This window comes from Silurus aristotelis, assembly GCF_946808225.1.
Source record: "Silurus aristotelis genome assembly, chromosome: 1".
Lineage (NCBI taxonomy): Eukaryota > Metazoa > Chordata > Actinopteri > Siluriformes > Siluridae > Silurus > Silurus aristotelis.
Genome location: NC_139574.1, coordinates 27,393,649 through 27,406,858, shown reverse-complemented (window position 1 = coordinate 27,406,858; position 13,210 = coordinate 27,393,649). Strand labels below are relative to the sequence as shown.

Genomic DNA, 13,210 nt, shown 5'->3' with positions numbered 1-13,210 from the left:
AAATGGTTTTATTTACCACTTTTATAAACTCAGAAACAAATCGCATGAAAAAGCAACTGAAAGACTAAAAAAAAAGGTCAGATTTAACTGTGTAGTTCATCCATATTTTAGACTCCGTAATCATAGAACACAACAGCAGTAAATGGTGGGGGCTGTAAACGTGAGCTTATCCAGGCCATAAAAGCACTGTGTGCTGAATTACCCTGTTATTAACAGTAATGTAGTCCTCCACTCCTCTCTACAGCCCACTCAGACACTCTGCATGGGTCTAGAGGGATACAGAAAGAGCAAGTGGTAGAGAGAGAGAGAGAGAGAGAGAGAGAGAGAGAGAGAGAGAGAGAGAGAGAGAGAGAGAGAGAGAGAGAGAGAGAGAAGAAGTTGGCACTGCCTTGCCTCTTCTAAAAGTGCAGAGAGGTGGCTGAATTCTGCCTCTTTTCCAGACTTCATTTACTTCCATTATCTTTCTCTCTCTGCCTTTGGTTTCCAATCTACAAACTGACATTGAGCCTGGTCCAGTAAAAACACAATGGCAAAGGACAGGGCCAGACTCCACGTTTACATAAATATATTGATGAATACCTGTGGTCTTGTTGAATAACAGGCTCACTTGCCAACAGCGAGTCTGACATCAACAGTAGTGAACGGATCCTGAGGGCTGTGTCAACTCAGCGGTTAGAAAAGATAACTGGGAGCATCTAATAAAACGGGCCAAATAATGCATTTTCACTTTATATACTGTAATGGTAATGACTTTATGTTCCAGATTAATTTTTCTGGCCGCTGCTAATATAGTCCTGTTAGCTATACGTAAAAATATGTGGTTACTTAACATTTCAAATGGCCATTTAAAACCACAATTAAGGTTTAAAATAAGCATTCTCTCTGGGAGATCATTGATTACGTGATGTCAAATAGTGCCACTTATTATGTGTACTTGACATCACCTTAACTCTTACTGATCGTGCCAGGGGAAGAAAGACTTCCATGCAAAGTCTGCAGAATGACGTGAAAGTGACTTGGGATTGTTAGGACTTTCTGATAGCCTTTGCAGAAAGATTTCATAATGTCTCGAGCGCACTGGACAAGAGTGTTTTAGCAGTTGGGCTTGATATAAGTCACAAGGCAGGTATGCGCACTAAACTGAAGATTACTTCTTATGGTTATAGCAGGACCACTTACATCACGTAAGCAACAAAAGTTTCACTGCACTTTAAGCCTTTGGGTGATTTAATTCAATCCTATTTTTTTGTATATCAGTTTCAAAAATAGATTTTCAGATCTAGATCCCAAGATCTAGAAGCTATAGCAACCTGAGATAACATGAAAATTAACCTTTGGGCTAAACCAAACTTTACAATACTATGAGGTCAAACAACACTAGGTGTGCTGAACTGATGTTTATTATATTGTGAATTAGAGTAACGGCATGAGCAAATAATAATAAAAAAAAAAAAATACTGTAGCAGTACACAGGTAAAAATTTTCAGAAGGAACAAGTATATATGTCGTCCTTACCCTATCATGCACATGATACAGAAAAGTTCAGGACTTTCTGGTGTAAAAGTTCAATATAAAGTATGGGTCAAGGCAAAATATTACTTCAGTCACTTGAAGTGAAGCAGTTTGGCTATCGGTAAAAATCTTGATCATTCCTAATGGAATCGAATTAGCCAGTGAAGTACAGCGAGCAGGAAATGAATACAGATCCTTGTGGCTGGGGATTTGAAAATCTTGCTGAAAAACAATGATCACATTGTCATGACCCCTGGCCCAGGGTCCATGTATACCTCTGAGCCTTCACATACAATCAGAGGTCTGATTACCATACTGTAACGGCTCACAGATCAGACCGAAACTCTTGAGTGATTTATTACAGAGTAGAGAATTCAAATACCTCATGCTTAATATCTACTGTAATATTAAACCCAATGTAATAACGTGTAAAACCAAACTGCAGTTTTTGATGGGTGTCTTCCAGGGAAACTTTTTTCATGAATAGTTGATACAATGCTGGGATGTTAAGAATGTTATTGAACAGTTTGGAACTCCTCACAGGCCGTACTTATATTATGAAGGCTTTGCGTGCATTAACACATGGTGCTTTAAACTCTGGTGTTTAGCCTAATGAATTATTCAACACTTCAGTACACTTCATTATAAAATAAACTGCACACTTCTGGAAACACTTTGCTGGCTTATGATTACCCAATCCCAAAAAGAGAATCAAAACCTTAAATAAGAATGCAAAATATTGCGAAACGCTTTTTCAAACATATGTTACACATTATAGGATAGGCTATAGATAACTTGGTTAAAACAAAACAGGACCCCGGTGCTTACCCTCCATCCTCCTGGAAGCCCTCCAGCTCATCTTTCTGCTCTGCCAGAGTAGAATCCAAATCCAGGTAGCTTCCATTATGAGATAGCTGCAGAGCACAGTCATCGAGCTGCAGGAAGGAAAAAATGCACATGCATTCCATAAGGTTTTTCCACAAGCCATTTTCTGTACAGGATCTTAGTCAAATATGTGCCTTTGAAGAAGCAAAATAATTATATTACAGTAGTAGATATGCAAAACCCTCTGTAGCTGTGAGGACTTCTCAGCTGTTTTTGGTTAGAAGCATGTAATTAATGTAACTGTTTTGTAAGGAAAAACATTTTTTTGACAAAACAATGTCATAAAAGCTGGCATGTTGTGACATTCGCTCTATAAGACGAGCGCTTTTATGGTCAAGCTCATATTTCATCTGAATTGCATGCTGTCAGTGATTGAACAAGATGCATGTTGTCTTGTGTCACGAACATTCAAATCTCTAGGAACTCCCGAATCACCAGTCACATGCTCCTAAAACTGTTTGAAATCTCAAGCTCCATTCTGTAGGGAATTCACCACTTGCCCTATTCAAGCAAGCACAGTTCTATTCCATCTGGTCCTGAGAATCGGTCATATTGTTTCAGTTGTTACATTGGGTTTTAATTGTTTGTTTAAAATAAAAAGTATCGATCCTTCTATATCAATTTCTAATTTCAGATTATATAACTTCAATCAATTTGTTGAACGTAATATTGGGTAATTTCTTTAACAGAAAAATCTCTGGCAGTTGTTTTACTGACCTCCTTTAGCTCACTTTAGTTATCCCAGTAGCTAAGCTGTCATCACTTCACAGGTTACAAAGCGCTCCCTATAACTATCTAAACCTAATGTACAAATGAAATGATTTATCACCTGTGATTGGAGTGTTGTGAAACATCAAACTAGGTTTACTCTGGTCTGTTCTTAAACTCTCCCGGGCCCCTGCTGGAGGCAGGCCTGTTTGTTGACACTCAATTACAGCCCAGTGATAGGATTTGAAACCTCCCAGGGGGCATGTGTTAGAGTGCAGTGTGATCTGTCAATCAACAAGTCAGCCAGGTCAGCCCCAATTTTAAACATGCTAATTATACACACACACACACACACACACACACACACACACACACACACACACACACACACACACACACACACACACACACACACGTGCACACACAAATGCACATGCACAGTTCAAGTCTTAACCTCCCCTGGGCTGAACAAGTCTGCTGGTTGTCCAAGCAAATCCCAGCCACTGGCACGGGTATGAATATCCTCAATGTGCTGGTAATATGTGGAGTTTATTTAAGCTAACATGTCTAGAATACCTCAGAGGTCATATCTCAGCGGTCCAGTTCCTGACCTATCACCCCTTAATTCTGATGTGTCATGTTTAAAAACACTGATTTTACAAAATTACAATCTTTTCTACAGTCCAATTGACTTTCCAGAGACCCTTACTCAAACAATGGAATGTCTCGATATTAGGAAATAAAAAAGGCACTTCTCTCATACCTCAAAAATTGTTAGAGCAGATTCTGGATCGGTTTCCCCAAAACTATCTAAACTATCAGTAAGAGTCTAATAGTCTGTGTCTGTCTAAAAGGCACTAATGTAAAACGACTTGATGAACAGAATGTGAGCTTCGTAAGTAATAGGATTAACAGCCAGGTTCCTCAGAGTGTTAGCCAAAACCTTGTCTCTCCTGGTCAAATCAACATCAAAACAGAGGGGGATGGAAATTGCATTTTATATTTATATGTATTAAAGGTTACTATAATAATCAATTTTAAACAGGAAAGTTTGAAGTTCATCCTGTTATAAAAGATCATACATTTGTAAAAAAAAATTGTAAACTTATTTGTCATTAAATATAAATCAGAGAACAGACCTGAATTGTCAGAAGGTATTAATAACTTTTCTATAAGCTCAGTTGTAGTGTATTTAAAAAAACAGGTTCACATTCATTGCTCTCATATGCTAATATAATTTCCATAGTAATAACTCATTCACAGAAAAGCAATTTTCTATTTCCTAGCAACAATTCTAATCTTTGCATCCTTGGATATTTTTTTTTGATAGAAAGAATGCATACCGAGTGAAAATTAATTGGGTGTCACTTTCTTATTTGAATGAAGAATTTTCTGGAGGGCAAAGGCATGAAAGCAAACAAATGTCAAATAAACCCTATCCTCAGCTGCCTTTCTGCTGCTCTGATGTGGTTCAGCATCCTGCTTCACTAATTATAGTAACTTAATTAAAGCGGAGAAGGCGAGAGGATGCTAACTGGTAAAGCCATTAAATAGCTTTGATCCCTAAGGTCTAGCTGTGAGAACAAGGTAGTGCTGAGACTCTGACATCACTCTGTATCACATCTGACAGTCTTCCTGTAAAAGAGACAGAAGAGGCAGAAGGAGAGACAGTATCCCTTATCAGCACACTGCAGCTCCCAGCTCAGCAGCTGTCCGAGACGTCACAGTTTACAAATGTACAAAGGGCAGGACAGAGGGGCAAAAGCATTGACCGGAAGAAGGACTCCTTACCAAATTACAGTACTGATCCCTAAAATGACAGGAAATCCAAACGTGTAAGCCAAAGAAACTATATTTAAACGCCCATGAACGGGCATGCCTGAAAGAGGTAGGGAATGGGTGTGGCATGAAAATGAGCATTCAAGAACAAAAAGAGAGACACAAATGGTGATCTCTTTCACCCCTTCTCTCAGCTCAGCAGTCTCCGTAAACTTGAAACCATTTCTGTATTTGACACCTAAGTGCTTGCTGTAATAAATATAATTTGTAAAAAAGAATTCAACAACAGCCTTTTGGAGAAATCTGGACTGACATTACATTAAACAACAGGGCTATTAAGTTTCTGTTAATAGTTGACACATAGCCGCATGCTAATGTATGTGCTACTCAGCTTAAGAAGCCCTTACATTACGTCCTTAGACTGAAGTGTTGCACTTTCTGCTCCTGCCAAGACACCCATGCTTGTATTTACAACTTTAAGAGTCCAAAAAAACTGGCTGCTTCCTCATGACTTGGCAAAGTAATTTAGTAGGGGAAAAAACCCAGCCACCTAATCTTTTTTTTCACTTTTTTTTTCTTCCTGGAGAGTCCAGCTGTGCTCCATTGGTCGCAGACTGACCCAAATATTTCAGTGGTGGAAACCCAACGCAGGTAGTTTAGATTACCGGACAGGCCCGAAATGAACAAGGAAAACTGATAAGCATCAGTCTGTAAGTCAGTCATGGAGTTTCACACTGGTGCTACAACTGAGGTTTAGCTCTGCTTGATCAGTCAGGACAGTGTCAGAACATTGGGGTAGGTCAAAACAGTGTTAGAAGAGTAGGGTCAGTTAAAAGCAATTGGCACAGTCTCAACCAGATGCTTCTTGACTAAAGGATCTGCATTATATATAAAACAACTATGCAACTTTTGTTTGTTCAACTCGTACCTTGCTTACTTTGGCTGGTGTTTATCTGAATCCCGTATAAAAAAAAAAAAAAGAAAAAAAAAAATAGATTGTGGAAGATTTGTCCAGTTCGATTTAACCACTTTAAATGATAAATGATTTAATCAGAACACATTTGCCACTGTTCACGTTGACACCTCACACATATTTGCATTTGGAAAAATGCCATAGATGGTCTTGAAAGAGTTAGAAGGAAAAGCTAACATATTAATCTGAAAATAAACAAAAGAAAGTGCATTGCGTAAAATAAAAAAATTGCAAACACACGTGCCGAGTCCTGTGGGAATATACAACTTCCTGGTCAAAACACTCAGTCATTGGTAGACCAGTGGTAGGCAGGTCACCCTTATGTCCCCTCGATGTGATCTCGTAGATTTGCTTTTGGTTATGACTAAAATATTTTTGCAACATACAAACCTCTTATTGCACCTTATTACTGACACACAGATCAGTGTAGGAACTGCTCATGTGAGTACCTGAATTCATGTAGGCGATAATGTGTCCCCACCCAGTTTGTGACCTGTTGACCTTGTGGCTAGGAGACTGAAGCTGAGGACCAGACCTGGCCTTTTCGCTCCAACCACAGAGCAGAGCCTGAGGCTGGGACACACTAAAAATAAAAAGCTCACTGGGAACCAAGATTACCCTCCAAATCCACATGCTCAATCTCATCCTCAATTTAATCTCCAAGCAGGGCTTTTGCAAACATGAAGGCAAAAATAAACCACAGCATGCACTTGGAAGTATACTGTATAATTTCTTTTACTTTTTACTTTAAAACACTTGTGTACTTTTTCTATATTGTATAGAAATCTGTTCTATCAGTCCAGTACAAAGTCTACGCATTACTAAAACACCACACAGTGCCTCTGATTTCCTTTTTCTTTGAAGGGTCAGATGTTGAATTTGAAACAAACATAGACACTGAAGCCATGCTTTCGAAAATCCTCAGCGCTATTTTTTAGCTCCAGAAATATATCAATGCGTGACTCTACAACAAAACCAGAGCTAAACAGATGTCTATTTCTCATCGCTAATTAGTCAAAAGCAGACCCAGCCATCTCAACGTGCACATCAACACAAAAGAATCTCGTCTCTTGTTCACTTGCTATAATAGGGCCTGTGGTGTCCATCCAACATGAAGTGCACAATTAGCAATCATTAAAATGCACAAGTGGCGTGGAAGAGACTGCAATAGCAATCCTCCGTCCCTCAAAGGGACATGTTACGGCGAAGCCTGAGCATGAAGCCCTGAGTGCTCTCAGTATGGATGTTTTTCTGCAGACAGCGGTGAAAAGCATAGAGAAATATGCCGCAGAGCTGCAAAACCTCAACTCTACATAACAATGTCTAAGGCTAATCCAGACTGCAGCCACAGACATGAAGGCCTAGCCTATATTTTACAGCATTTAACATAACTTCTCATTACTGCACTCTGTAATTTCGGCAAAATTCATGTGCAGACAGAAAAGGCTTCCTGAAAAGAAAAGAAAAAAAGCCTCAGTGAAAAGGCTGTATTCAATTCTATGTGTGTGCAAATGCGTTAAATCTCACACGTGGAAAAATACAATATGCCATGCTGAAAAAGACAATTATTATTATCCTGATTATAGCAATCATCCTATTACGTTGGGCTGAATAAGGGGGCCATTTCTGAAGCCATGTTCCGTTTAACAAGCCAATTAATGTTGCTCTCAGACCCTGTTAGTTCATTAACTGACCAAAACATTTCCGCAGCCCACGTTACATATGGATGAGCTCATTCGAGCAGCTTAGAGTTTATGTTCGTTCCTCTCACCTCACATTTACATTACGAAGCAACAGTGCAAGCACTTTACAAACAATGTCTGAGCACTTATTTTACGCAAATCACCTGCACCGGAAAGCCCTTCACTCTGAGTCTTCACACTTTGAATAGAACCATTGAGTGAAGCCATTCTTTTGTTCCACCTTTCCTTTCACACACCCATAAAGCTTTAGCATATAGTGGACCTACACAGTTTGAAAGTGTCATCTGAGGAGTGGACTATTTCTTAAAACCCCACCTGGGAGAACCTTAACTTTGACCATGAGCCTCTCAGCTTACTAAGTATTCTTTGGTGCATGCTGTTCAGGAAGTACTCTGTTGCTAAAAACACACAATGGCTGCTAAAACGGATGTATAGCTATACCTTAGGCAAAAAGTGAGAAAAAATAAAAGCCAGGGGTCATTTTCATGCAACCGTAATTAAAGCTCTAAGCAACCTTTCTGAGTCATGGAAAACATAGAACCTTAAAAATAACTGCCAGGGATCCATTCGCTCTCAAGAGAAAGACATCAAACAAACATGCCAAGCATAGATTGTTTTCAGATCGACAGGGCCAACTGGTTCACTGACAAGCAGATGCTAAACGCTTAGCTATCATGTGAGCTCATCACATCGGCCTGTCTGGGCACTGCAGACCTTTTTCCCCTGCACTGTTCTGCTTTGTGTTAGCTGCGTGATTCTCTCTGTGCTGAGTGCTGAATTGCAGAAGATCGAAACTCTGTCCTATTACCATGTTTGGTTTGGGATGGTGCATTCCTTGCTGTTGCCAGCCTCTCATCTCTCGCAATTAGGAGAAGAAATGTTGAATTAGGAGACCACTCGGTAGCTAATTCAGTCAGATCCTGATTTTGGTCAGAAAGAACAGAAGCGGCTTAAGATGGAGTCATGCAGTCTTTGTGTAACAGGATAAAAGGATCCTGTATAATCAGGTTTGGTGAAACATTGTATTTATAGCTGGCAAGTGTACAATCGAGGTACAATCAAGATTAAAGCTCAAACTAGTAGTCTATGGTAGCCCTGTATGCTTTTCCAGCGAATATGTCTATAAAGCCTATAAAGTCAATCTACAGCATCTAGGGCACCATGAGTCTGCCAATGATGCTTTAATTCTTAAGCCAAAAGCCAACCAAGATGACAGGGAATATGATTGGCATTGGAAAGCATTGCAACCGCCTCAACTGAACACGAGGCCCAAGCAAAGCTGAACATTCTCTCTCGGCAGCTCTGGAGGTTGAAGATAAATGAACACAGGTGCTTGGCATGCATGTGTAAAATATAAACATATCAGCTATGTGGAGCATGCAAAGTCCTATAATCAAATATTCCTCTAGTGATATACTGTACTTTAGACTTTCCTCTCAAAACCATTTGGAGAGTCGTTAACAGTGTGCTTTGCTTAGAGGCAGGTGATGATCACTAAGTGGTATAAGAATATGAAATGTGTATACTGTTATACTGGGAAATATAAAGTATTTCAGGGGGGACATTTCCCAAGTCTAACAATTTTCTATCGGGTTTCAGTGCAGTCAAATAAAGCATACAACCCATGCTAGTTGTACCCTGTCTGTTTTTATCTAACACAATGTATACATTTGGGTTTTCTCTGGATTCTCTGGTTTTGTCCCAGAAAATGCAGGTGGGAAAATCAGGCACTCTGAATTTCCCCAATATGTGAATACACTTGTGTGCACACCCATCGCACCTGGCATGCCATCTAAACTATATTCCTCCATCATGGCTGTGATTTGATTTGACTCTTTGCTCAAGGAAACATATCTGATCAAAGAACAAGGAGGCAAAAGTTTTCACTGAACCGCCCTTGAAGTTCTGAGAGACAAAAACTCCCAAAAATTGAAATAAGAGAACAAGCTATGACATGACATATAATATCACAGCTGGAAAATGGTATACGTGTGACCATGCCAACTGTCTTACATACAAAGCAATAAAAAGATTGCAAAAAAAAAAGGGTTCTATTGGAACCTCGCCAATGTTGTAGTGGTGAATGCGCTACATTTCTGCTGGAAAATAGCTTTGCCCCATATCTCAGGTGAGTATACCAGCAGAGGAATGCTAATCCATTCCACAGCAACTGTGAGTGTCTGTTAGATAGATATGTTATAAAGATTATTCCACGCCAAGCATTATTTGTAGTTGAACATACAAGTTGCATGAAAGGCTGTTTCATACATATAATGTATCGAATTCACAGCAAGACCGTTCCATTGCAACAATGTGCATCTTTTTTAATATATACATAGAAACCAATACAATAGCGTATGATGATTTATAACAGCTGAGTTGTAGTTATGTGTATGTCAATCAGTCAGTAAGGTCTGTCTGATTAACAAACTGGACAGCATAAACAGAGTCAATGACAGACAGAGATTCCTGAGTGTATGGACATCACATGCTTCTACCACCCAAGCATGGCCCTCAGCTGCCGAGCATTCCACATGGCCACAACAGCACCACTCCTAAACCCAGCTCACGGAATAATGCTTTGTTTATGTGCTGAAAATGGTCTAGAATGGGGCTGCAGTCAGAGAGTGGTTTGGATAAAAGTGGAGGTATTCTAGTGAGTGCTAAATCCTTGGGGCTGTTTTGATACTTTTATTCCAGGTGGCACAGGATGCAAGAATACCTAAAACAATGGAATGCTATTGCTTTGCTTTGTCCAAACCTACTATGCATTAGCACGTCCCCAAGAGCAACCTTTAATTGGGCATATGATTGTTTATTTGGTAAGGGCAGGAACAGTGGCGGCCTTCAACAACAATCAAAAAAATGTGTGGTCAAAACTCAAATCCATTTTCTATATCACCTATTCTCCATGGAGTTGCAGGGTAGACCAGAGTCAATCCCATGGACCTCAGGACGCAAAGCATGGAAAACCCTGAATGGGGGTGCTAACCCCTTGCAGATCACAACCACACACACACACACACACACACACACACACACACACACACACAACTAAAGTACACACAATTCAGACAATATAGAAATCTTAGGCTGCCTAACAACTTGTCTATAGACTGGGGAAGGAAACCGTTGTACCTGGAGGAAACCCCCCAAACCATGAGGAGACCATGCAAACTGCATGCACAGAGGGTGAAGCTGGGATTCAAACCCTCAAACCCTAGAACTGTGAGACATGAAATATGCATATGGACCTATTATTAAAGTACGCTGAGATGAACCGTCCTGACCAGTTTGTTTTGATGGATCCAAAATAATCCCAAGATGAAATGTTTGATCATGACCTATCAAAGGGTTAATGTAGTGCAGCTATTGCAACACGTTATAATACACACACACACACACACACACACACACACACACACACACACACACACACACACACACACACACACACACACACACACACACACACATATATATATATATATATATATATATATATATATATATATATATATATATATATATATATATATATATATATATATATAAATTCTTGATAAATGATATCCAGAGTATCAGAGATTTAGACTGCATAATCACTGCAGTATTCTGTCCATCCACAACTTCTGCAGTGTTGATGTTTATTTTTTTAGCCATTTGATCTACACATGCTTTTTATGTTCTTTTCTTGTTGTTTCTTTCCTTTGAGTCTTTTTCTTCAGAGATTATGTTCTGGGCTGCGATTAATTCGAACTGAGAGCAAACAGATGCTCAGTCTGGGTGTGCGTGTGATTACCTTTTGCGGCGCTTTGAGGAGTCTGTGCACTCCGGCGAGCTGGTTGATGAGCGGTATGTCCTCTCGGAAGGTGAAGAGCGGCGGTCGTGTAGGTTCAGGGAAATTGGTGCTGTTGAACGGATCGGTGTCGTCTAGAAACTGCACCCTGCACACAAACGTAGCCATGGTAGCCTACATCCATGCAAGGAGGCTTAGGAGTATAAGTCCGCAAGTAAACAGCGCCAAGCAGAAGGGTATGAAGGGTGGAAGGAGGAGGAGGAAGAAAAGGAGGAGGAGGAGGGGGTGATAGAAAGACAGACAGAGAAGTCTTCGTCGCAGTGCGCCTTTATAGCGGCTTTGCAGCAATAGGAGAGCGTGGGTCAGGCACGCGCTGTCAGCTCGCCGCGAGTTTCCGTCATAAGCGGTGCAGGGATGGAACCGATAAAATGCAAGAAATGTATAATATTTTTTGAAATGCAAAAAAATAAAAAATAAAATAATAATAGCAACTTAAACTAAATCTAAAAGATCACGACCATCCGTGCACCGTTTCGGTCTCCTTAAACTTCAAGGAGTGGTTCAATGTCCCGGGTGTCCGAGGTGCAGAGGACCAGAGGAGCAGAGGAGCACGGACACACAGCGCGCGCGCGGAGGAGAACTGCTGGAGTTTGTGACTCCGTCCGGCTCAGGCCATCCAGCGCATTCAGGCATCGCAGGACTCTGAGACTGGCCGCCCCCTTGTGGTTCATAATAATAATACAGTCTCCGCAGCATCCCCGGTCACTCTCTCGGATTTTGAAACGAACTCAAAAGTGCGCTTCCAATAGGTAGCTGTGGAGGCATTTTGTTCCGCGCATGCGCACTGTTCTTTTTCCCCTGGTTTTTTTCCTGTTGTAAAAATATCACATTTTTTTTGTTTGCATAAATGGCTTGCCTTAAGAATTCATTGAGACTAGAAAAAAAACTATGTCAAAAAAGTTTTAGTTAATAAAGCAGACACCACTTATTTGTATTTTTCTTTATGAACCCTTTCGAAATCCCAGTTGTTTTGACAGTTGTTTGGAAGATTGTATATGTGCAGAGAGAAAGAAAGACATTTTGTCATCTTTATTAAGTTTTATGTCTCCCATAAGCTACAACACTCTGCCACATGATCTCTGTATACCTGATCAAATTCACTCCTACTTAAACGTTTCTCGTTTGTTTTCAAAGCTTCAGTTCAATAGCAAAATGTTAAGCTTGACTAGAAATTATTGGTTAGATTAAAAGCCCAGTAAAACAGAACTGCTGGTCATCCCAGGTGATTCATCTCCAGGTCAAGATCTCCAAATAACTCTTCATGACTCTCTGCTCTCCCCCTCAGCCACTGCTCATAACCTTGGGGTAACTATGGACAATCAACTGTCCTTCTTCCCACATGTCGCTAATGTGGCACATTCCTGTTTATTTCTTCTCTACAACATCTGAAGGATTTGACAATTTCTGTCCACACAGGCTGACCAGGTGCTTGTCCAGTCTCTTGTCATTTCAAGGCTCGACTACTGCAATTCTCTGCTGGCAGGTCTTCCTCTGAACCATATTCATCTATGCAAATGATCCAAAACGCAGCTGCACGACTTATGTTCAATCTGCTCAAGTTCTCCCACACCACCCCACTCCTGCGCTTCCTTAACTGGCTTCCAGTAGCTTAAAAAGAGCATTCAAAACACTGATGCTTGCCTACAAGGCCAAAAATGGACCAGTGCCATCTTACCTCAGAGATCTCATCACATCTCGCACTGCACCACGCTGTCTGAGATCCTCCAGCACTGCTCGTCTGGTACCACCTTCTCTCAGAATGAGAGGTAAGTATACTTCAAGGCTTTTCTC

The 13,210-nt window shown here is 40.4% G+C and overlaps 1 protein-coding gene across 9 annotated transcripts in view; it reads right to left on the bottom strand.

Moving 5' to 3' along the window:
• fhod3b (formin homology 2 domain containing 3b) overlaps positions 1 to 12,042 on the bottom strand; it is a 110,059-nt gene extending 98,017 nt beyond the window's left edge. For 4 of the 9 annotated variants that reach the window (XM_083554122.1, XM_083554123.1, XM_083554125.1 and 1 more), the window contains exons 1-2: positions 11,363 to 11,664; positions 2,341 to 2,447 (exon numbers count right to left, since the gene is read on the bottom strand). In XM_083554122.1, the coding sequence (XP_083410248.1) occupies positions 2,341 to 2,447; positions 11,363 to 11,527 (272 nt within the window). In that variant the 5' untranslated portion in view covers positions 11,528 to 11,664. Of the gene's footprint in view, positions 1 to 2,340; positions 2,448 to 11,362 lie in introns of all 9 variants that reach the window. The other 5 variants (XM_083554124.1, XM_083554129.1, XM_083554126.1 and 2 more) reach the window with 4 other exon arrangements.
• Between the last annotated feature and the right edge of the window lie 1,168 nt (positions 12,043 to 13,210).